At 38.9% G+C, this 24598-nt stretch overlaps 1 protein-coding gene across 2 annotated transcripts in view; it reads right to left on the minus strand.

Moving 5' to 3' along the window:
• Trh (trachealess) overlaps positions 1-24598 on the minus strand; it is a 114223-nt gene that overhangs the window by 55652 nt on the left and 33973 nt on the right. For both annotated transcript variants that reach the window (XM_064072978.1, XM_064072975.1), the window contains exon 3: positions 17605-17652. In XM_064072978.1, coding sequence (XP_063929048.1) covers positions 17605-17652 — 48 coding nt within the window. The remainder of the gene's footprint in view (positions 1-17604; positions 17653-24598) is intronic.

The raw sequence follows: 24598 nt of genomic DNA on the forward strand, positions 1-24598 counted from the left end.
AAGGGACGGAGAAGATCGTGTTTTGGATTTAGTTATGGAAACATTCCTGTAGGATTACCGGGTAGAAAAAGCGAGTGGATCGCGAGCCCGGCCGCAGCGACAGTCAGAAGATGGTGCGCGATCATATGTATCATTGCAATTTCACGAGTATTCATAAATAGCCTTGATGGTGCAATAAATCGGGAATCGTGTCGGGCCGAATCCCTGGGTGGTCGTAGCGTGCATCTCGAAGGAGTCGAGCGGGGTGCTGCACTTGCAGCGTTCCAGAGCAAGGGATTCCGGAGCAACCTGCCACGTACCTGAGGGAGCCTAATCGAATAAGGATCCCGACACTAATAACTTTTTAAGGCCGGTCGATGCGTCATTACCGAATGATGGCCGCAAGTGTTGTTAACGTAAGTTTTTACGAGGGAAATTCGTCGACATTACGCCGTCTCCGCCAACTGTTTACCATCTCTACTTTGTGCAACTTGCTCAACTCCTAATGCCATCGTTAAGCAGTTAGCGCCGTTTTGGGCGACATAATAAGATCCCGAGGTGCAAACGCGACGTGTCGTCTTAGACTTCTTAGGTTCCAGATTAGCGGTTTAACCCGTTGGGAAAGAAGAAATAGGCGTCGCGCCATCCCGGCATCATGACCCTCGTCTCCCCTTGCACTGCGGATTATAAGCTCGAGAAATAACTCGGGAAGTTAACAAGAGTTTGCACTCAGCAATCTCTTAGCGGTCACGAGGCGACACTGAAGACGTTAAAAACGACCAGGATTGGCACCCTCCTGTCCTCGGTCTTAATATATGATCACTCTCGCCCAGTTAACAGCCACGAATCCGCTGATACCTGCTTGTGTCTATAAAGTGCCCGTCATCACGGGCTTTATATGCAAAGATAATAACCACTTCGCCACAGCTTCACTCGTCGTAGGTGCGTATGTGGATCGCGATCGACGGAAGGACACTCGGAAGGCAGACGGAATTCTGGGAATAGCAACAGAACACTCGTCTATAATCACACCCGCACCCTACCATTTGTAAGCGGGTGTAGATACAACCACTAATTTTTACCGGCGTGTGTACATCGCCCGTTTCGAGTTGTCTTCCCCACCTAATAGCTCCTTTATTAACTGTAAAAGCTGAGTTTAATGACAAATTAGGGGATATATAAAACTAGAAACAAGAGTGTTGTGCCAATTAGTGAGGGTTAGCTCAAAGTACGTTGTTTGACCAGATCTCATAAGGGCGATAGTGCGTCTAACGTCACGTTATAAATTATTTAGCAAAATTTTGACTTGACGTCATCAAATTTTTAGTGGGGTTGAAGAGACAAATTTTGCTTAGCATTTATCATCTACAAATAGTTTGATTTGAAGCTAGCTATGACAATCGCATTACAGTTGGCATAATTGATTTCGAGATGTTAACCTCAAAAATCACGGATGGTTAAGTATGAGTGCTATTGTGATTTACTATAATATTCTTTTGTCAATTAAATTACAACCACAAAACGCTATTTTATTAAAGTTAAGTCTTGCAGAATGATTGAGAAATCTGATTAAGTGGAAATTATGAAAATTACGGGTGGGTTTGATCTGCAGGAAATCTTCTATTATTTTTTTTTTGGCTGGTGTTAAGCAGATTTTAAACACACCTTACATCAGTGGTAATTTCGTAGTAATTGGATCGTTCAGTTGAAACGGACCACCCTCAATGCCGACATAATTGACATATTTTGAATTTCGTCAAACTTTTAGGGTTTTTTTTTAAATTATTGCGTAATGAAGGCTTTAAGGCAAATTAAAATTTTCGTTTTTTAGTTAAATAAAAACATTATCATCAACCAGTATAATTTGGTTACAAGTCCTATCTGATTAGTTTAGAAATCGGTGAAGCAAACCTGTGGTCAAAAGCGATTTCTAATTTTTCATAAAAAGAAAAACTGAAAAAGAGTATGTTCGTTTTTTGCAGTGAGATTTCAATTGCGATTTCGACACATGTAATTTTGCGGAAATCAACGGCTCGGATAATAGAAGTCATACTGTGTAGTGAGCCCAAAAAGTTGCGGTTTTAATTATAGGATCATAATGAACTGGAGCTTAACGAATCAAATTAAATAAATTAGTGTCAATTTTCCATGGCCCTGCTTCTTATTCTTATTTAGCACCGACATCAAGTGCAATTACCGTGGCAAACGTATCAACCATGAATTTCCCAATCATACCGAACATACAAAAACTTGAACCGAATGATTAAGCTGTTGATAAATTAATTAATGCGTAGATTTTTAGCAAAAATTTTCACATTCAAAAGAAGAAAGTGCAATTTATGTTTTTCATTCGGTCCGAAATAAAATCAAATATTTAATAGTGTGTAATTGAATTCTAAGTATAAAACGAAACAGTGATGGTTTTTGTGTGGCTTTTATCCCTAAACATCCATGAAATGAAGTGCTTTATTACCGTGAGGTGTTTCTCGATTGTAATTTTTGTGTTCATGAATATTGCGCCTCTACTATTTTTTGTATTTACCTTGATCCAAAATCGAAGTTTTCGATTACTTAGACATTGACTCAGCTGAAACGGCTCTTTTTATGTTACATTGTGCGTCTCACCGGCCGGGAGATAAAACGGGTTTATTTTAAGGCGGCCTTAAAACACAAGTGTAAAATTTATTTCCAATGTTTGGCTCCTGAAAGGAATAAAATCACTTGTGGGACCATAAATTTATTACAACCGCTTGTTTATTTATCGTCAATGTCAAACGAATTGTACATGTATCCTGTATATATCATTTACCACATGCATATGTATTTTTGCATAGTGCTTAAGATCATCTCGGGTAGAATTAACACCACAGACAATAACACCGGCTTCCTCAATATCAGTCAAGTGTTAGCGACGATATCAAAAGCTGTAACCACGATGCGTTAGATCATGTGTTTTTTCGTTAAAAGCAACTGGAATTTTCTAAAGAAAAGGATCACTTTCTTTAATCCCGTCTTATATGTCATTTGGCACGCGGCATCTCGACATATTTAAATTGGACTCCACACAACAGTACGTTAACCCTAAACTACTCGTTGCAATCCACGACTGAATTAAGAAAATTACTCCCGACAACATCGTCAGTATTTCGATTAAGTTTTTTCTTATTTTATAACGAAAATATGCTCAATTATGTGTGAAATTAATTTCGACTTTTTTCTTTATTTTCTTTCCGTACGATTTCCGAGCGGACTCATTACAGTCATTTTTCCAAATTAAACTGGCGTTAAAAGTGGATACGAGCGGTCAAGAGAACCAACAAATCATTAGTGCGAATTGATTTAAGACGGGTTTTCACAAGACTCATTCAAGATGATACTGTAGTTCTTTGGCGATTCAAGTTTTTGTCACTAGTAATAACTGCTACACGATGATATTGGTATTCCTGGATTAGTACGGCGCGATTTCAGATCTCGGTTATTCTCGTGTGCACGAACACAGAAATTAATTGTGAAAATTTTTTACGAACAATTTGATTTGAATTTAGCGCCATTCAATTGAGGGACCTACTATGTGCCATTTTAATTAAATTCAATCAAATGTTGGCGATTTATATTTGAAATCTTCATATACCGGTATTGTAGAGGCAAGCTAAACCCACTCGAACCCATCACGTTATCATTAAATGAGCTGCGGAGCGTTAGATTATGTTGTGAATAGCCAACTTTTGTAGAATTGATGGCGATAGGCATAGCCGAAGCGAGGAAAATGTTAATTAAAATAATTTATGATGTATAATCTTGCAGTGTGTATCCATATAGTGTGGGGAGTTGCTTTTCTCATTCGTTTGCGGGCCAAGATACAGAGAGCCTCCATCAGCGTCGTCATCAGCAGGCGGCTTCTATGAATCGACCTCTCGTTCCCACGGCGATGATTTCGTCACATGAAGAGACCAACGTGACCCCGCCGTTGCCTAGTACTGGAAACGGAGGTACTTCAAATGTAAGGACGCCACGAGCCGCCGCTGCATCTTAACAAACTTCTTCCTTATTACGGCATTCTTAAACACACGTGATCGCATCGCCAGCTGAATAAACGTTATTTCACTAATCAAAGTTATCTTCGCACATCGCCGCGGGAACGTTCTGTTTTTAACTTTCCGCACATGAAATTATGCGATCTTTTTAAAAATGCCGTCGTTGCGGGATTATCTTTATTCGGCGGATGATAAGTGGGTGATTCGGCGGGATGGATGGCTTGAGACATCTACGAGCCGAATCGACCTCGAATGAAATGATATTTTATAAACCGGAGGTTTATCGCTCCAACCGAAAAAATTGCTTCGTTTTTGCAAAAAATAAAAAATGTATCCACATTCGTAAACCAAATTACGCGTGTTAGATTAGGGCGAACTACAATTAACGCTTGCGCTATTGACTTATAGTTCAAGTTATGAAATAGTGAAAATTGTATTCCGTATTGCAAAACCGGAACTATATACTTCCATTTTAGTAATTTCGTACATTAATTTTCCATTCTCTCATCTAAATTTTGTCATTAATTTCTTGTTTTGTCTTTTTTCAAAAAAACTAATATACTTAAAATAGAAATCTGGTGGAGGTAAGGCCATAACAGTTTGATTCTTGTTGCGTATTTTGCTTAACTTGTCATTAAACTTGACTTTTATCGCATGACGCTATCTTACCTAATAAGGGAGCCATTGTCTGCTCTTATGCAAACGGAAAGGTCAAATCTTCACACGAATTGCATTTGAAAAACACTTTTAGACGACGCGAATATTTTAAGGAGGTTTTATCAAGTGAAATAAATGTTTTACTAGTTTTAGGTGACAATTAGACAATGTTCTGATCGGTTTTGTTATATCGCTTATGCTGGGCTAGTGAATAAGATCTTACGATGATTCTTTTAGTTAATAACTGCCCTTCAGGCATACTTAAGTTATGCGGGAGAGATCGGACTCGTCTCATTGAAGCTTGCCGAACGTTGGGCAATTTAAATACGTTTTAATAGCGATTAGAATTCTTTAATTTAGCCGAAATTAGGGTGGTTATTCGGCACCATGATGCAATAAAACTAGAGAAAAAGAAGAAGTAAAGTTCCCAAGATAAAAGCTCTAACGGCACCGATCTTTTAGTTATAATATATATCTCTAAATTAATATCGTGCGGGTCTAATAGATTCATTATTTAAATCTTCATCATTATAATACAGTGTTAGAAGATACGTCATCTTTGACTATCCGTAGAATGTTAGTAATTTTAAAAAATAATTACATGCTCGTGTCTAACATTCACGAATCTTTAATAAACGTCTAACGATAAAGCTCGAAGCGTTTTCTCGTTTATAAAAAATGACTTACGCCAGCTCGTTAACACTAGATTTGTTACTATTGACAATTCGAATTAACGTAATATTTTCTCGCGATAATTTATAGTCTTCATAATTAATACAATCATAATTCGCGAGAAAGGCCTAATTTTCCGTTCTTCGATAATCAATAATTGCTGCCTGCTTCAGATTTGATTTGATTTCAAAGTGCTTATTGAAAATGATCGATAACCAAAAATCTTATAATTATAACTGTATTAACATTTATTAGGGTTCCATTGCTTCACCCGCTCTGAGCTTGGAATAAGCTAATGAATCATTTTTAATACACGTAGAGGCAACAGAACATTATTTATGGCCCGTTGGCGTTCGAGCGACTATCACAGTACGACGGACCTGGAGGCTGTTTGCCAACCTCAATCTCACCCACGGCGGCTAAATCCTGATAGCTTAAACATCCCCGACGCCTGGAAGTGCCATGAATTAAGGACTCCTTCCTACGGTAAACATAAACACACTTGAACGAAATTTATCCGATTTTCTGTGCCTGTTGACATTCGCTAGCTTCTTCTTTAATTAAAAGAGTAATAAATTGGTCTGGAGAGACATAACTCAGTGGCGTGGAAAGTATTTTATAATTTAAAACAACGGAAGGTCTTGGACAGGGACAACTTCCGCAGGGTTCGCTACTGAAACTTTAAAGAAGGGTGACGAGGGATGAGGAACATTGTCATATTAAAGACACACCATTTATAAAACATACGGGGAGCCGCACCACGAACAACATCAGATTTGTCCCTTCCTTACATTACCGGCCTTATTTATTACTGTGATTACATGTCTTTATACAAATGCTAAACTGTTCCACTCTTAATGTACTGTCTGAATAAAGCGTAGTTTCACCTTCCATAAGCTTCTCATACTAATTCATTATTGCTGGTGAATACGACACTTCAAAGTTCGGTTTCGTTTTTGATCGTCTATGTAAAAATTAATTTAGTGAAATAGCAGCGTCATTAAAGAGCCTTGGGGGTTTTGGGTCGGAAAACTGTTCCTGGTCATTGCTTGGTCTTATCGGACCGTAATGGCGACATTAGAGAGTGTCGTAAAAGTGGCTGGCTGACGTTTAGGCGATCCGTGTGGACCCGTACGTCCGATCAGTCGTTGAATCATTTATTAGAGGACCATTCTCTCTGCTTCTTTTGCACTTTGCGGCAGTTCTGCGAGAACAACAGTGTGATTATTATTTTACATAAATCCGTACGCCGATGGAAAGGAATCATCGACATGCAACCCATAACCTGTTAAATATCGCGAGGAAATGATATATAACATGGGTTGAGAGAGCGCGGTCGGCTGAGCGGTTTGCGGCTAGCGGTCAGCGGTCAGTCTCAGTGGGGTCAAAGTAAGAGTCCCTATCATTCTGCAAGGGCCCATCTGGCTACGCCATCAACGTGTAAATGCCCTATTACAGGGGCAATAAGCCCCAAACTTATAGCATCATTTCAATTTCCAATTGTGATGCTGATCCTTCGGCTGGTATTCGCTGTAGTTTATATTGGTAAAAATTGCACTCTTTTATTGCCGACTTTTAAACAACAACGTGGGTCCATCCATTTATGGATTTTATTCCGATTCGGATCTACGTTCCTACGTTTGATATACCGCATTAATAGTGCTATCGCCCTTGCCATTTTTAGTATTTTTGCTAACGTTGATTGACCCACTAACGTTCAATTTAGCTAAAAAAACTATAAACTTTCTCGTCTTGAAACTAAAATAACGAAAAAAGCCAAATTGATACAAACCGAGAAGTAAGCAAAAAATTCATTTCAATGCATAATCTACCGTAGATGATTGAAAGTACGATGTTAAAAAAGTATCGTGTCTAGTTTTTGTGCTCTTGCAGAATTAGCACGCATTCCTTTGTGGAATTAGAGCTATTACTCAATCAGTCAGTTAACAATTAGATAGTGCGCACAACTTCAAATAGTTAAAATGACATCAAGTCAAGGGGAAAAGTTTATTTAGTACAGTGGAAAGGTACATGCGTTTTAAAGTTAGACTTATTACTCAATAAAGTCAAGTAACGATTCGACGACATGTTCTACAGTGTGTTCGTGACTTAAGTAGCTATAAATGTTCATGCAAGTAAGTTCATTTAATAGAGTAAGGAGGTGTATATATTAATGAAAGAATGCGGCCATATTGTGCGTCTAATAAGTTCATTATTTGGAGGAACACCGTGTAGATAATAGCTTCGTAAATCTCGAACCGCAATGAGGAGCGATAAGTCCGAGCTTATTGTCTTAATGTCCGCGACAGATTGGACACGACCCTAATATAAATCGTCAGTGCAATACTTGTAGCAACAGCCGCGATCGTGGCCAACGCAATATACTACAGTAGTAACTAACACCACGTATCATCTAAATGCTACTAGTCCACTAATACCACGATAACTGGTGATTCACACATCCCTCGTGGCAGTAAAAATGTCAAAACTCGTTAGTACCGAGACGTGTATAGAGGTAGGTCGCTAGTCTGTTGTTACATCAACGAACATAAAATAACTTACATTTTTACAGTGCTAAGCGGAAGCGCATCTCCTTTATGAAAGATTCATTATTCCCCCAGTAAGTTTATGATTACTAGGCACGCAGTTTCATAGGGTATATAGGGTGTCCGTGCTAATTTTTACCCGTTGTATTCCTCAGTACGCATCGTGTATCACCACTGTAGAGGCATAAGACGTGAATGCATGCCCAATTACGCCAATTCTATGAGTTAACGCGTTGATAATGGTGGACTTGGTCCAAATGGTGTACAGTAAAACTACATTAGATGGGGTCCGGCCATAAAGCATAATTCACGTTTTATTGAATGTTTCTTTTATGTTTTGGGGTTTTCCGTGCTCAAATAAGTGCTAGCGGTGCATAACTTATTTAAAAACATTCGTAAGCTTTTAGGCGAATGCTGGAAATTGTATAAAGTGCGCTCCGTATAAATTCGGCGGGGAAGCTAATCTTCGAACTTGCCTCCGGCAAGTGGTTAAGTCATTTTCCAAATTTGACGCGAACTGTCCGAAAGCAGAAACGTGTCCGGTGATAAACTTCCGAGATTATTATAAGTTCGGGAACAAAATACTCCGAATTCGGTGTATATATGTAAAACAGCAAATCGTAAATCGCCTTTAATAAAGCAAGTGAGCGTTGCACGTGCCGTATGCGGCATATTTATGTATAGATGGCAGGCCGCAGGACGGCAGGCGAGGGCCGGACGGACATTATTGAAGAATCGATTACAGCTTTGGGACACTTATATGGTGAAATAAAAGGGGCACAGACCGCTGTCCAGCTAAACGACGGTCATTATGTAAACAAGAAGACGACCGAGAGGGCAGCCGACCAAAGGTCGCTTGAGGTGAACTTATTGAATCAAGGCACCGTGCACCGGCCCCTCCGCCTCGGGCCCACCGCTCGGCTCCGCAGGACAGAGATATCAAATTTTCATCTAATATTGCTCAACGAAAACTCTAAAAAGCATTGTCGTCGTAAAAGACCCAATACGGAAACCGAGAAATACATTTCCGGTTGGTCAGAATACCCGATACGGGTATGCGGTCTAACGCGGTAGCAAAATGCGGTTTTACCTACACTATGCATGACCTTATACACCTCTTTAACAAGAACACGAGTGCGATAACACATGTTTTGTCACACCGTCATACACGTACAGTGAAACCTCTCCACAACGGACATCTACGGAAATCTCAAATTGTCCGCTGTGGAGAGGTGCCAGCTATCAAGAGGTTTCAAGACACGAAGTAAAGAAAACACTACATTTTAACATGTACGGACATAACCAACGGCGAAGTTATCTGAGAGTCGCCAAATGCTTAATTTAAACTTCTCGACATTGTCGATAATTTCAATTTTTTTCACTAATACTTAAAAATTTCTTTGCTTAGCGGTCGTGTTACACACTTTAAACGTAAACACTCAAATAATACAAAGAAAATAACTAAAAATCCGCCAATTTATCTGTCCGTGTCCGTTGTTGGGAGTGTCCGTTGTTTGGAGGATTATTTACATTAAATGGCCTATTTTATAAGTTGTGGAGAGATGCCCGCTGTTGGGAGGTGTCGGTTATAGGAAGTTTCACTGTAGCAGCTCTTTCAATTGGCATTCACCAATAGCCTGTACCTTTGATGAAACCCAGAATACAATCTACAATGTCACCGCTAATACTATGTAACTTCAAAATCTGGGAGTCCGTGTGTTCTTTCTAATCCCAGTAAGTGCCAAATCGCGCTCATGAGGCTCAGTGTCCTCCAAACTACCCAATTATGATATGGTATTGTACCGAAGGTTCTGGAGCACCATATTGAAGGGTTAGTCACAAAACAAAAGAGAATTATTAGAAGGGACGTTCCTTAGCACCTTCAAAATTCCACCGACATGAACAGGTAGGGGCCAAAACTAAGCTTGAGCAAGCAGGGACACACTCTGCTTCCCCATTGCGAAAAACATTCTAGGGAAACCACGGTATAAGGTACCCAGGAGCGATGATAATTGGTTGGCGGGCCTGCTGGACCTCAAACTGATACGAGAGTTGAAAAACTTCCAGCTTCATGTGGTTAAAAGACGTTCTACAGTAATTCGACGAGGTACATCCAGATCGTGAGTCACACCAATATTGCGCCTTCTACGGGGGCGGTTCCTCGGGCGCCAACTTCGTGAGATACTCTAGCCGAAGAAACGAATGTCTGGAGGGTCTCGCAAGCGGTCTGGGGAGGGTACGCCGAAAGGGTTCACGCACGCGTGCTCCAAAAAGGGACGGTGATGGTCGTAAGATGGCGACGAACGGGAACTTACTGGATGGTTTTTTTCAAAGAAAATCGTTGGAGATTGGTAGCACTTTTCACAATTCTTTTCACCAAAGTTAAATGAGATTCCCGACGTCGGCGTGGCGCGGTTGTCACGAAATCCCCTGTCCATTGTTGGCCGAAAAGTCTCTTCGTTACAATAGTGCGAAATTTGGATTTTGTAGAAGGAGATAGTGAGGGGCCAGCAGCTAAAAAAGGTGGTCAAAAAGGTGGTAGTAGAATTATTGAAGTTGGAAGAAGGGAAAAAGAGGCATGTCTTAGCTAACTGTACACAATATTAGAAAATGTGTAGAGAAGTACCCAGTTTTGCATGTGTACCACAAGGGATTTGGAGAGAAATTTTGAATTATTTCGCCACGAAACGAAACGTGGTGTATCATATGGAAAAGATTTGAGAATTTATAACAATATGGGTAGAGGAGGTAAAATGGGAAGGATGGGGACTGAAAGAATGGTTTCGAAAACATCGTAAGTTTCTTGAAGAGAGTGAAATTTAACAATACTAACAAGAATTTTGAATCTTAAGATGCTTAAATAACAATTAAACAAATTTGAGAAAAATGTATTTATTAAAAATGTGTATGTATGTGTCTGTTGTTGTCCTTCTCCCTAAAATTTAGTTACCGTCGACAACAATGTCATCTATTGTCCTTTAAAAGTTGCGAAAGGCACAAAACCTCGACAAAAGTGTTTGGCTTTAGCCCTGAGTGTGATTTTGAGGGTGGTTAGTCATTCGAGTCCATTTTTTTTATTCTTAGAGGTGTGACGCGAGGCGAGGGCGCGCAGATAATTACACCATCGACATGGCCCCTCGGTTGTATCGACGTTTGTTGACAATAAAACTTAAATGAAACTAAAGAAAGAACGAGAGTCGCGTTTGTTCAAGGGCCATAACGTTGTAAAAATGTGAAAATCCTCGAGAGCGCGAGCGTGTAAAAATAGAGTGCTTATACAAATTGCCATTTAATAGAATGGGCTGCAAATTAAAGCGAATGGGCATCAAGACGGCGTGAGTGCATTCCTTGTACGCGATCCGATTTGTGAACAAAAGTAATATTGTAAAACGGTAATTTCCGCGAGGTTAAATTTGATAATAAAAAAGGCAAGCGCCCCTCGGCCAGGTTGGGGTGCGAACAGCAATAATTCTCTTGTCGGCAGTATTTTTAATTATCTCTCGCTGATGTTGCGTTTTATCATCTGTAAATTTCGTTAATGAAAGTTTTTTTGTTTTGAGTGAATCCGCGATTGGTCTAGGCTTGTAAATTATGCAAGGTGGAGGCGCGCCCTCGCCCCTGAAGGCTGCACTAATTAAAAGAACTTATGGGTTTTTTCAGACGCGGAAGGGTATTGCAATTTGTTTACAAGACCCCGTTTGCGATTCGTGCGACGAGCTAACCATTTATTTTTTTCTTCTGTATTTTAAACCGACACATTTTGCCCTTTAATTTCAGCTGTTTCTGTTTTATTTCTTTCATTTCGACTTGTTTAAATTCTGCAAATTACCGAGCAGCTTCCATTCAGAACTAACTCGACTAATATCGTGTTAAATGTTTTAGAAATATCTTGGAATAAAAAAGGCTACAAGAGGAGAAGAAATGCTGCCTTCTAGAATAACAGAGAAGAACTCGATTGTTCGAATTTGTCCTGAATACTCTTTCATTATCTTTCTTTACGAATTCCTCCTTCTTATTATCTTAGCGAGTTGCTGCAGCACGCTTCAAACGTCAATACCGAATGCATGCACCCAAGATAACGCCAAGATTCCGCCAAGTGGAGGAAATTTGTTGATTGAACAGCTCTTTTATGCTCGCTCTACCAGAAACTCGCATAATAATAACTTCGCTCCCCACAAAAATCCAAACATTTATTACGATGTAAATAAGTTGCTTAATAGACCAAACGCAGATGATTTGGATATTGTTTCCGAGTGAAACACGCCACGCTTGGGATATATAAAATTGATAGATATAGAACAGCTAACATATAAATCAAGTAAGAGCGACATTCGAAGTGGCAGAATTGAAGCGGGACCGCATCGGAATCGCTTCTGTTGTATTGGAAAAGCCACATAATACGGGAATACGGAATGTTAAATCTGAATGTTTATCAATTATTCACGTGGAGTTCTGACGTCTCAGGGGAACCATTTCTCATGGTACTTATCTGCAACACATATCTGCGTGCAGACGAAAAATTACCTTTCTTTTCTCCAGTTAACGAATGTGTCTCAAAAGCTGTTACGTCTTATTTATATACTTATTATTATCCTCTACTTTGTGACAGTTAAATTTTTAATTACTATTCCTACACTCACGTCAAGTTAGTTACTAAAACTTCATTAAAATCATTGTTATGATAAAATAGTTTGTTACTTATAGAAATATACAGACCATGAGCACAAATGTGTTTAAACAACGGGCTCTTGCCACTTCACGTGCAACTTCTCACACCCGGCACGTCCCGATGTGTAGGTAAAAGTGATAGCACTAATAGTCGACAAGTGTGAAACAGTGGTTTTGCACGGGATCTTTAACTAGTTTCTTCCATAGATCTCATTATGCTTTTTTGTTGAAAACGTAGAGTTTGGAAGTGAAAAGGTATTCCCCAGAATATAATACCGCAAATCAACCGAGACCGTAAGTTTTGAAGTATATAATTAAAAAAAAGACGAATTGAGTTTTTAGATAGTAGTGTAACGCGTGCTTCTCGAGTTGTTTTATTGTCAATATACTTTACCTCGTTTAGTAACTTAACTAAGATTAAAAAAAACTTTGACAAAAATTATTTATTTTTATTTAATTGAAGACATTAGTTACAACCGGTTGATTAATTTGAATGGATTGTAAATTTACTTTTCCACTGCCTTGAACTTTGCTTGGTAGCTAAATGGATAAGGTAGATCCAGTGTCGTCTTCCTCCGGTGATAAGTCGTTAAGTTCACCACTCTGCGATATTAATTTTATTCATTCAGATTGAGCTTTAATAATCCTTCGTCCCTCGAAAGAGATCGTGGATCGCGTCGGCCGTAAAAATCGTGCTGCAAGTGCTCGAGATGTGGCGGGAGGAAGTAAAGTTATATCCCATGAGTGTTTGTCTTAATTATTGGCAGCGCGCAAGACATGCTAGTCATTAAAACTGAGTCCCGCTGGGGGGTGGAGAAGTCTGCATCTCATCAAACACCTAATCCCGGAATCCTGTCGTTTGTATTGCTGCGCCAATAACGTGTAAGCTTGACAGGACATTTGTCCAAACGCGACAATATAGTGCAAGGTTCAATATAAGACTTCCAGATTTATCATCACTGATTTGTTTAAAGTTAATTTAAGAAAAAGGAAAATTTTGAGCGCGCGGTGCAGCTCGCTGACGTGTCGGGAATATTTCGCGAAGTTTGATAAATAATGGAGGCGGGATTGTGCATTTTGATCCGAATGTAGACGATGGGCGACTTTGAAACATAAATGATGCAATTTTAGCGCTGCGACTGCAGAAGTTGACAAATGGTTATGTTCATGGGTGGAGATCAATCTTTATAAATGGACGGAGGAGTTGTGTGCGGAGCGTCCACTGTGATAGGGTATATTTAGAATTCATGGAAATGTCATCGATAGAAAGAGCAGTGATATTTTATGATTGACTTGAAATAATAATAATCCGCGTCGAAGGGGAACGGAATCCGTGGAAGTACAAGAACTGACCCTTGGCTAGCGACTTCTATTCACCCCTACAATCTCACTTAAATTAAACTGGATTTCACAACGGGGTGCGAGGAAATTCGATACGCCAGGCACACGCAGATGGAACGCACATTATTTCGCATTAATCCACGCATTGGTCACGGGACTTAGTACGAGCTTTACTTTTTAATGTTCCGCTGCGGTTTCCAATCAGACCCGGCTTACCGATACTTCTCCTCCTCGGATTTGGGCCGCTAATGCACGATTTTCATGCAAAAGGGCACAAGATTCGTCGACGCACGCATCATCCCGTCTAAGTCGGGTTGAACCTTGAAGCTTTCACCTTACTCTTGTTATTGTCCGAAATTAGGGTGAGTTTGAATTTCCCGAGTTCTAGATAGAGTGGACGTGGGGATTCGGGCGATCGCCGGTTGATATCGGCCGGGGGTTAATAGCGAAAACGTGGATCACCTATAAGCGACCGTGTGAGGGTGCTCTACATGTCGTACAAAACAAGATATAAGCTTCTATGTTGCGGTCCCGTTACGGGCGCGCCTGCTCGGCATGCACGATGGACCCATCCCTGACCTAACCACGGCTAACTGAGTCGCGTGTAACGAATACAGATGCCATCTAGATGTATATCCGAATTTGTAATCCAGTTTCTCTACACGATTTCATCAGAAAAGCGCGTCCCATGATCGCCAATAGCCGGGACCGGGTCTTGAGCGTATCACAAATATGAGATTCAATGCCCATTGTTCGACAACTACCACATTCCGATGATTCTATCGCAACTGGACAGACCCATAAAAACCAATTTGCTAAGCAAAAATGCGAAATAATGGGTGTCTGGCTATGTCTGATTGACAACCGCACATGACCAAGCCCAAATCAGTCGACCTCCCGAGGCTGCGCGGACCTAAAGCGTCCCACAAGATGAAGAGTTACGACGACCTAATCACGACTAGTAGTACACCTGACACGTTCGCCGGAACGACTAGGAATCCGATATTATTAGTGTCTCTTATGCGAAAATACGCTCGCGCTGATGACAGCAACTAACGACGCGATAGTAAAGTAAAGTGGTGACTCGAGGCGTGGAGTAAGAAGTGTCAGTGGTAGCTGGAGGACTAGTAGTGGCGTCCGCGTCCAGCTGGCGGCCCCTGTCTGTCTGTCGTGGTCGGCCGCTTTGTCTCATGTAGGCTCCGACTTTCGGTTATGCATCATTCATTGACGTGAGATTACTGACCTAACCGCGTCTCGAACCTCTCTAAAGCAGCCGTGATTTTGAATCTCCACACAAAAAACCTTAATGGTGGTCGAACAACACCGAAAAGGCGTCCCGATCGCGTGGGATATGATCATCTCCGTTCGTGGAACGTTTTCTATGGCATCAAGTACGTGTTTGACCCAAAACGTACGGTCGGTTAGTGTTCTACCGCGCTGGTGGTAGTAATGAAGAAGACGACGCCTCCGACGGCCGGCACGGCGCGCCACGATGCCCTACGTGAGCGTCCCGGGTACGCTAGTCACGAAGGTTCGTCGTCTGACGTCAGTCTATAGGTCATCAGAGCCAGATATTGCGGTACAGCTGTGTCACGTCTGCATACGTGTTTGGGGTTCTACTGGTCTCATATTAGCGCCTTTCGGATCGCAAACCTCCAGATCACGGCCTCCAATTTCAACTTCCTCGAACCGACCAACTTTGGATACGAACGATACATCCAGACGCGGATTTTCCGGACATGACCAGACGGCACGAACTGTCTCAGAACCGCACCCGATTCGCGACATCGGCAATTGAATACTTATCCTTTCAAAACACACTTATTAGGACGAGTCATTGTTCGTTCTTTCTAGACGACACGTACGTGCAAGTGTATTCCGTATTTCGGCCACAGTTTCACCAGAAAAATACCGACGGACTGCAAACGAACTCACAAACCACTACTTTTTTGACATTTCTCATATACACCCTGGCGATACCTAATCACACATAACCAATTAACGTATTTGTAACACATTACAATACTTCAAAATTTCTAATTGTTGATACGTTTTCCACCTTTTTGACAAAATGTACATTGTTATTAATATTATTTATTTTTGTAATGTGGGGTACATACAGATTGTCACTGAGCAGCCATTTTGTGTTTTTTTAGTGCGAAATAAATAAAACTGAAAAGTACCATAATGACGACAAAAATCCTTCACGTCACCAAAACAATACGGAAATATAAAGATGGAGATTACATCTCCATGTCATTGGCCATGCCTTCCCACAACCAGTTACAGTAATGTACTATTACTATTATTCCTACTATTAGAACAATGTATCACGACGCATACGTTCTTTGCGATAACATTTCCGTACTTGACTTACGATAGTACCACTGGGCAGTTCAAACCAGCACCCCATTTATAGTTAAAATTCAAAAATCAAGACAGCCATTAGCACGTAACAGCTAATTATAGTCGTTACGCGTATTAATATACGTGTCCATAAATGTGGCTCGCTGTGGTAACAAGGCGGTAAATTAATTAACAAAAAAAGTTCCAGAGCACTCTTGATGCAGAATCATTTCAGAGACGTTGCATAGTCGTGTTAACAATCAAAGTGTTCGTTCCGTGAATATACAAACAAGTGTAAACAGACAAAATCTCTAACATAACCTCACATTTTGTGTCAGTGTGTTATTATTTTAATTAATCGTATCGGGTGTAATACAATACAATAAAGCATTGCAAAAGTACGAGTAAAGAGTGATCTCGAGCGTGAGAATTTTGCCGTCCCTGATATCGTGTGCGATTGGCGGCGGCCGGTTATAGCCCATAATATTTACTTTATGTCGTATACAATACGAAAACGAATTTGGAGTGCATATAACGCTACAATGTCTTTACAACGTGGTAAGTACGTGAATTGGACTTCTCACGCCATAACCATAATTTATAAATTATGGAAACAATGGTACAGCTATTGAAGCTTGTGATGGTCTGGAGGCTGAATGCACCTGTTTTTTCGGCAGCGCTTCCACCGGTATAAAATCTTATTTCCCTAGGGGAGTGATCGGAGCCATTAAATTATAGGTGTAGGTAGCGATCAGAGGACCATGGTCCAAGATTTACGGCGCAATCTCCTAAAATTGCATTAACCGACGGTGATTACCCAACATGATGACCCATGGTTACCGAAAAGTTAATAGTAAAAAGAAATGAGCTAAGTCGAGGACATCTTCGATCGGCATTATCTCAAATTGCACGTAAAAAAATTCTTATATGCATTTAAGAGAGAAAATTTTGATCTTTCGCGGAGCGCAAATTGTGAGAAATTTGCGGAAAATTGCCACCAATTAAAAAGTTTGACTTTCAAATTTCGGGCAGGTTAAGGTAGTTGAGTTAATTTTATGACGACAGGTAGGTTGCTATAGATGGCAGGGTTTTGATAACTGACACGTACCGCAGGCTGTTGATTGATAATCTATGTGCAAGCACAAACTATGTAAGAATCATATATAGGTATAATCATATGCTTCGATCTTTAGCACGCACCTGCGTTTCAGGTTACGGAATTATCGGCGATGTTATAAGCTAATCGGAAGCAAGGACTTAGCATGCTCTTGTTTATGTGCAAATGGCGTTGTTATACATAAACTTGTAGGTACAAGGTTCGAATTTTTTTATTTTTGGAAAACTATACTATCTGCACTTACCGCGCGTTGACCGATGACGGATTTCCAACATCGTCGACTGTCGGTTTCCTAGAATAGAAACAAACTTCTGGATAAGCAAGTCCGTACAACATATCAACAGTTTAAATTAACCACGTGTAGGAGTCGGATCTGAAGTCGCCTTCGGTTGACGTGAAACGCGGAACGTTGAAAATGCAACTGCCGGTGCTATAATCTGACACTGCCCTTGTCGTTCGGATCCCCTTCTACATGCTACCCTAAATAAGTCTTAATATGGGAGAATACTCCCACCCCTACTTCATTTACCAAATACTGATAACGGATTGCTTTTCAAGGAAAACTAATAAAATGAGCAGCCCTTACCGCATTTTCAAACGCGCACGATAAATTTCAACGAACGCGCGCTGCCTTTTATAAAATTTACTCTTCTAATAAGAAATGCAGGATGCAATTCCTGATAACGTAAACATTCTAAAGCTCGTCCTTTCATTACTGAAAACAACCGCACAATTTTTATTATTATTATTATTACTAATGTAAATGAGTAGAGCAGAGGCCTGTTATGTTCACCTGGAGGAACACAATAATAACTAGAACTATTTCCTGCTGATATCCTTCTCTACCAGAAATAGTCCAACTAATAGTTACGTAATAAATAAGAACTGGTGATGAGAACAAAGTGGCGACATTGTAATTTGATAGTGGGTCTAAAGATTTCAGTCAGTATTTCCCCATCCAATTCTCAGAAAACGCCTTTATTATTGTTGCTAAGTATATAGCGAGTCCTTTGAGCACCTGTTGCAACAATTAATACCTAAATTTTGATATGTAATTATCGGAGAAGCTATTTTTGACATCATTATCCTGCATGGATAATTCCAGACAGAAACAATATTGAATTTAATTTTCACGAACACTAAGAAATTTTGGTTAGGTAAAATGGGTATCTCATCAATTAATGATATGACCGACAGACTGACGACAGACAGACGGAAACGAAAAATATGAAATTTGACGTTTGTCAAAACGCCTCCACTTGCGCTTGGGGATTGAGAAGTCATCACATCTGCGTTAGAGAAATGAAATTTTGATCAGAATTGGGCGAGTTGCTAACGAGTTATCTAAACCACGTAATTATTAGATGCTCGCTTGTATTTAATCACATGTAAATTTGGTCGTGATTGGTTTGATAATTTATTCCGTGCATGGTTTGTTCCGAGCGGATGTTTGTGTTGCTGATTAAATACAGATTGTTGGCAGTATTAAAGATCCAACTTATTATCCTAGCATAAGGTATGATTAATTTAATAGCAATTAATAGCTAATGGAAGTGTTAGTGAGCGCCAGCGATTATGGTTCAGACGTGCGGCAATTTACGATTGTTAGAGATGTAGTAGTATGCATAAGACGACGGTTGAGAGATTCTACAATTCCGATCGTGAAAAAAGTAACCCTTCAAAAGTGTTCACTTTGTAGCAGTTCATACACTCGAGGAAATTGCTTTCGCTTCAATCACTATAATTACAGGGGAGTCGATTACGTTAGCGAGTGTTTATTTTGACTTTTTTCCATAAAAAATCGACTTTGACAGAACTTGTTATTCGAATTAGTGAGTTAAATTAGTTCAGAAGCGAACGCAATCGTTACGTGGCATCTTCAAATAGTAATTGAATTTATAGCAGCGATTTTAGATGCGGAATAAAATTGTTTATTTCATTGTGTTGTCACAAATAAGGCTGGTCTTTAACCGCATGCCAATTAATAGCAAATCACATAAAGTAATGTAGATGGAAGATAAAAGAGCGACGTTGGAATGACTTCTCAAGTACAATGGCCAAAAGGATTCGTAGCTCCGACGGTATACAGGGTTTTAATGAAAATAACCGTGGTAATTCCAGATTAGATAAGGTTCACTTCGGAACTTGTTTTATTATTAGGTGTAGATGCAGAAAGAATTCTTTCAGGCACGTCGGAAAGCAAAATCACACGGTTAATTAATACTAATTAACCACAATTGACATTAACATTCCAATAGGTATTTTTTATTGGGTTGGCAATTAGAGGCTTCATCGGATAACTGCTAGCGTAAAAGCTTCGCCGATGCAATCCAATTTCTCGTCCAGGAAAAAATCGCCGAGGAAGATTATAATTGTGTTAGTAAATGTGACCGAAGCGGGATTATATTCCCTTAGTTTCAGCGATCGTGAAGCGCATATCCTAGTGGCATTATCGTTGTATTATTTACGCCATGTGGGGACACGTCTGTCTAATTTTCCATAGTGCATGTCATGTAAGGATACCCGGATTCTTTATTGTTTTTACGTTGCTAGAATGCCGCTTCCTGTAGCCACCCTAATAGCAGCATCAAATTTTTATATTTCGAGTAGTACACTCTTTCGACGATTTATCCAGAACGTCGGGAATACATTTCTAAAACTAACCAAAATACAAACATACCTAATTAAATATTGATGAGACTTACCCATTAGATTGTCTGCCGCTATCTGACCTGACCTCATTTCCTATTCTTGTTATTTCTTTCCGAGTATAGTTTCGCAAATTCTCTAAGAACGTAACGTGTAAACTTAGGGTATCGTAAAACCTACAACAGATATACCATTCCGCAAAACTCACAGTCGTAAATAACAGATGCCGTATCTTGAATGCAGGTGTCAACACTTGACAAGATCGAAGTGTGGAAACCTTGACTGAAAACAAATCCTCAAAATTTGCGAAAGTATTCTCCGTTTGGTCTAGTTTCTTATGTCTCAGTTCGCTTTGTTTCACTTAACTGTATGGAATTTTAGTTGTATACATTTCCAAACTGTTTCTAATTCTCTTTGATTCTGGTCTTTGAATCTGGTCTTACGAATATCTTTCATCGTTTTCCTATTTTATACAGATCAATTTTGAAATTGACAATACATAAGACAAAATTTTTAACAATATAATTTTGATAGTGTCGGTAAGCGAAGAAAAATGTTTGGGAATCGAACCACACATCTCCCACTTGCCCGGCGGGTGCCTTGACCACTAGGCTACAGAGCGGCTTATCTTTACTTCGTTTACCTAGCTATTATTGTGCCGCCACAATAGTAATGACTAAATTTAAGTTTTTATTGCATCTTTCGGTGTATTGGGAAGGAAAAAATTGATAAAATTCTGTAAAATCATTGTAAAAAAGAGAACGGTGGATTAAAATCGAACTATCAACGATGTATCAAAAGAACCCCCCGTAAACATTCTAGAGTATTAGATAGGATAAAACTCAAATCTGAAGATTTGAGATTTGAGAAGGAGGTTCTAGAACATTTTATTTTGCAAGAATACTGCTTTGGTAACTTCTAAAATTATTCTACTTAGGAAACAAATGTAGTAAGAGAAAATTTAGTATAGATTCTAAAAGCATTCCAAGTGGGAACAAGAAGATACAGAAAGTTCGACACCTAATTGAAGTTGAATGATTGACGTTTTAGAAGAATTCTAGAAAAATCCTATTAGAAAGCGAAAAGAGAAGAGCAAGACGAAATTCGTAACGGTTTTAGAATGTTAGTCTGGTGAATCAGGGTAGTGCGAAACAGGTGCACTGTCAAAAAAAGGGTGGATATAGAGAAAAGTTCATGAAATTTGGAATTTAAGATGATTCTCTAGAATTAATAAAAAAAGAAGTTAGTTGACAAAGAATCGATGAGTTTCTAGAACATTCTACTTTGCAAGAACACTATTTTGATAAATTTTAGAACTATTCTACTTGCAAAACAAATGTGGTAAGAGGCAGTTCAATTTGGATTCTAAAAGCATTCTAAGTCGGAACAGGAAGATGCAGAAAGTTCGACACTTAATTAAAGTCGAAAGCGAAAAGAGTTAGAAGAGGAACACGAAATTCGTAATGGGTGTAGAATGTTGGAGAAGAATGTTATCCTGGTGAAATGAAACTTGTGGACTATCAAAAAAAAGGTGGACATAGGGAAATGTTCATGAAATTCGAAATTTAAGATGATTTTCTAGAACTAATAAGAAACAGAAGTTAGTTGACAAAGAATCGAAGAGGTTCTAAAACATTCTATTATTTTTGTGGCAAGATAGAATTCATTTAAATTCTAAAAACATTCTAAGTGGGACTGTCAAAAAAGGGTTGATAGGGCGAAATGTTCATGAAATTCGGAGTTTAAGGTGATTCTGTAGCAGTGATATAGAAAAAGTAGCTAGAACAACATTTTGATAAATTTTAGAACTATTGTCCTTGCAAAATAAATGCGGTAAGTTGATAATTTAGTTTAGACTTTAAAAGCATTGCAAGTGGAAGTAGGAAAATACAGAAAGTTTGAAACCTAATTTAAGTCGAAAGATGGACGTTTCAAAAGAATTCTAGAAAAATCCTAGCCGAAAGCGAAAAGAGTTAGAAGAGCAAGACGAAATTCGTAATGGTTCTAGAATGTTACTCTGGTGAATCAGGGGTAGTGCGAAACAGGTGGACTGTCAAAAAAAGGGTGGATATAGAGAAAAGTTCATGAAATTTGGAATTTAAGATGATTCTCTAGAACTAATAAAAATAGAAGTTAGTTGACAAAGAATCGATGAGTTTCTAGAACATTCTACTTTGCAAGAACACTATTTTGATAAATTTTAGAACTATTCTACTTGCAAAACAAATATGGTAAGAGGCACTTCAATTTGGATTCTAAAAGCATTCTAAGTCGGAACAGGAAGATGCAGAAAGTTCGACACTTAATTAAAGTCGAAAGAATGACGTTTCAAAAGAATTCTAAAAACCCTGTTCGAAAGCGAAAAGAGTTAGAAGAGGAACACGAAATTCGTGATGGGTGTAGAATGTTGGAGAAGAATATTACCTTGGTGAAATGAAACTTGTGGACTATCAAAAAAAAGGTGGACATTGGGAAATGTTCATGAAATTCGAAATTTAAGGTGATTTTCTAGAACTAATAAGAAAGAGAAGTTAGTTGACAAAGAATCGAAGAGGTTCTAGGATTAGAAAAAGTAGCTAGAACAACATTTTGATAAATTTTAGAACTATTGCCCTTGCAAAATAAATGCGGTAAGTTGATAATTCAGTTTGGATTTTAAAAGCATTGTAAGTGGGAATAGGAAGATACAGAAAGTTTGAAACCTAATTAAAGTCGAAAGATTGCCGTTTCAAGAGAATTCTAGAGAAATTCTATTCGAAAGCGAAAAGAGTTAGAAAAGAAAGATGAAAAACTTCGTAATGGTTCTAGAATATTACACTGCAGAAGAATGTTACTCTGGTGAATCAAGGTAGTGTAGAACAGGTGGAGTCTCAAAAAAAGGTTGACACAGGGAAATGTTCATGAATTTCGGACTTTAAGATGTTCTCTTGAATCGATATAGAAAGAGAAAATAGTTGACAAAGAATAGAGAAGGTTCTAGAACATTCTATTTCGTAAGAACACTACTTTGGTAACTTTTAGAAATATTCTACTTGGAAAACAAATATGGTAAGAGGGAATTCAAATTCTAAAAGCATTCTAAGTAGGAATAAGAAGACGCAGAAAGTTTGACATATAATTAAAATTAAATAACTGATGGCTTAAAAGAATTCTAGAAAATCCTATTCGAAAACGAAGAGTTAGAAGAGGAAGACGAATTTCGTTTTGACGAATTTCCTGGTGAATCAGGGTGGACTATCAAAAAAAGATTGACAGAGTAATGTTCATGAAATTCGGAATTTAAGATGAGTCTCTAGAACTGATATGAAAGGGAAGTTAATTGATAAGGAATTGAGGAGTTTCTAGAACTTTCAATCGTGCTAGAACACTACTTTGGTAACTTTTAAAGGCATTTTAAGTGGGAACAAGTAGATACAAAAAGTTGACACTAATTAAAAGCGAAAGAAAGACGTTTCCAAATCATTCTAGAAAAGCAAAAAAACTTAGAAGAGAAAGACGAAATTCGGAAGGGTTTTAGAAAATTGTACTGGAGAAGAATGTTACCCTGGTGAATAAGGGGGTATTCCAAAACAGGTGGACTGTCAAAAAAGGGTTGACATAAGGAAATGTTCTTGAAATTCGGAATTTAAGATGGTCCTCTGGAACTGGTAACAGAGAGAAACGGGGAAGTTTCTGGAACATTCTGTTCGGTAAAAACTTCTCTGATAACTTAGTTGACGTTGTCAGAGTTGCAGAACGTTCAAGCATGAGAAACAACAGAGACCAATAATATCTATCGTGATGAATAGTGAAAGAAGTCGTCAAGGGTTAAATCTAAAATCTTTTTTTCAAGGAGGTCAAATCTGGAACAGGACTGTAAAGTCATAAGCTGTGCCGATTCTACGCTTTTAATAAAAATTTTAAAAACAATAATAGTAATAATGAGTATATTTAAGACAGTTTTAAGCATGATTCAAAGGTAACTTTATGGACGTTGTTTGCAGTTGGACGTGATAACATCATAATATATATGGCAACAACATAAATCACTCGTTTACAAGTAGTACAATGCACAATATAAGCAAATACTGAATAATCTATTAACGACGTGTTTAATACTGCCATTAAGTCGTAAAATTAGTTAAGGCATTAAGGTGGACTGTATGGCTTTATAAACCCAGTGTCAGTCCAAGCAACAATAGACCATTTTTGTTTACAAATCACCCTGATACGACCTACCTTAATAACAAACCAATCTAAACGCACTGCATTCTAATTATCTAATTTTTATTTGGAAATGCACGCCCGTACGTGCTACTGCAATATTAATTTAATGCAGCACCTTGATATGTTGTGGTCACAGTTACACAATAGTATGTCTCATGCATAACATATTTGCGAATAATACAACCCCGATTGTTGCTTCATCGCCAAAAGCGACCCAATGACGGACGCTTGCATTCTTTTCTCTGGTGCTGGTATAAATTTTGCCACATCGTATGTTACGCACGAAGAAAAATCTGGGTCAAGAACCGCATAAAAATATAATAGGTTCATTACTTATGCGTGCCTAAACGATTAAAAAAGTGCGAAACGAGCCAGTGGTTTAG

The sequence above is a fragment of the Zophobas morio genome, unplaced genomic scaffold (genome assembly GCF_036711695.1).
Source record: "Zophobas morio isolate AGI-343-1 ecotype UQ-CSIRO unplaced genomic scaffold, CSIRO_AGI_Zmor_V1 ptg000044l, whole genome shotgun sequence".
NCBI classification, from domain to species: Eukaryota; Metazoa; Arthropoda; class Insecta; order Coleoptera; family Tenebrionidae; genus Zophobas; species Zophobas morio.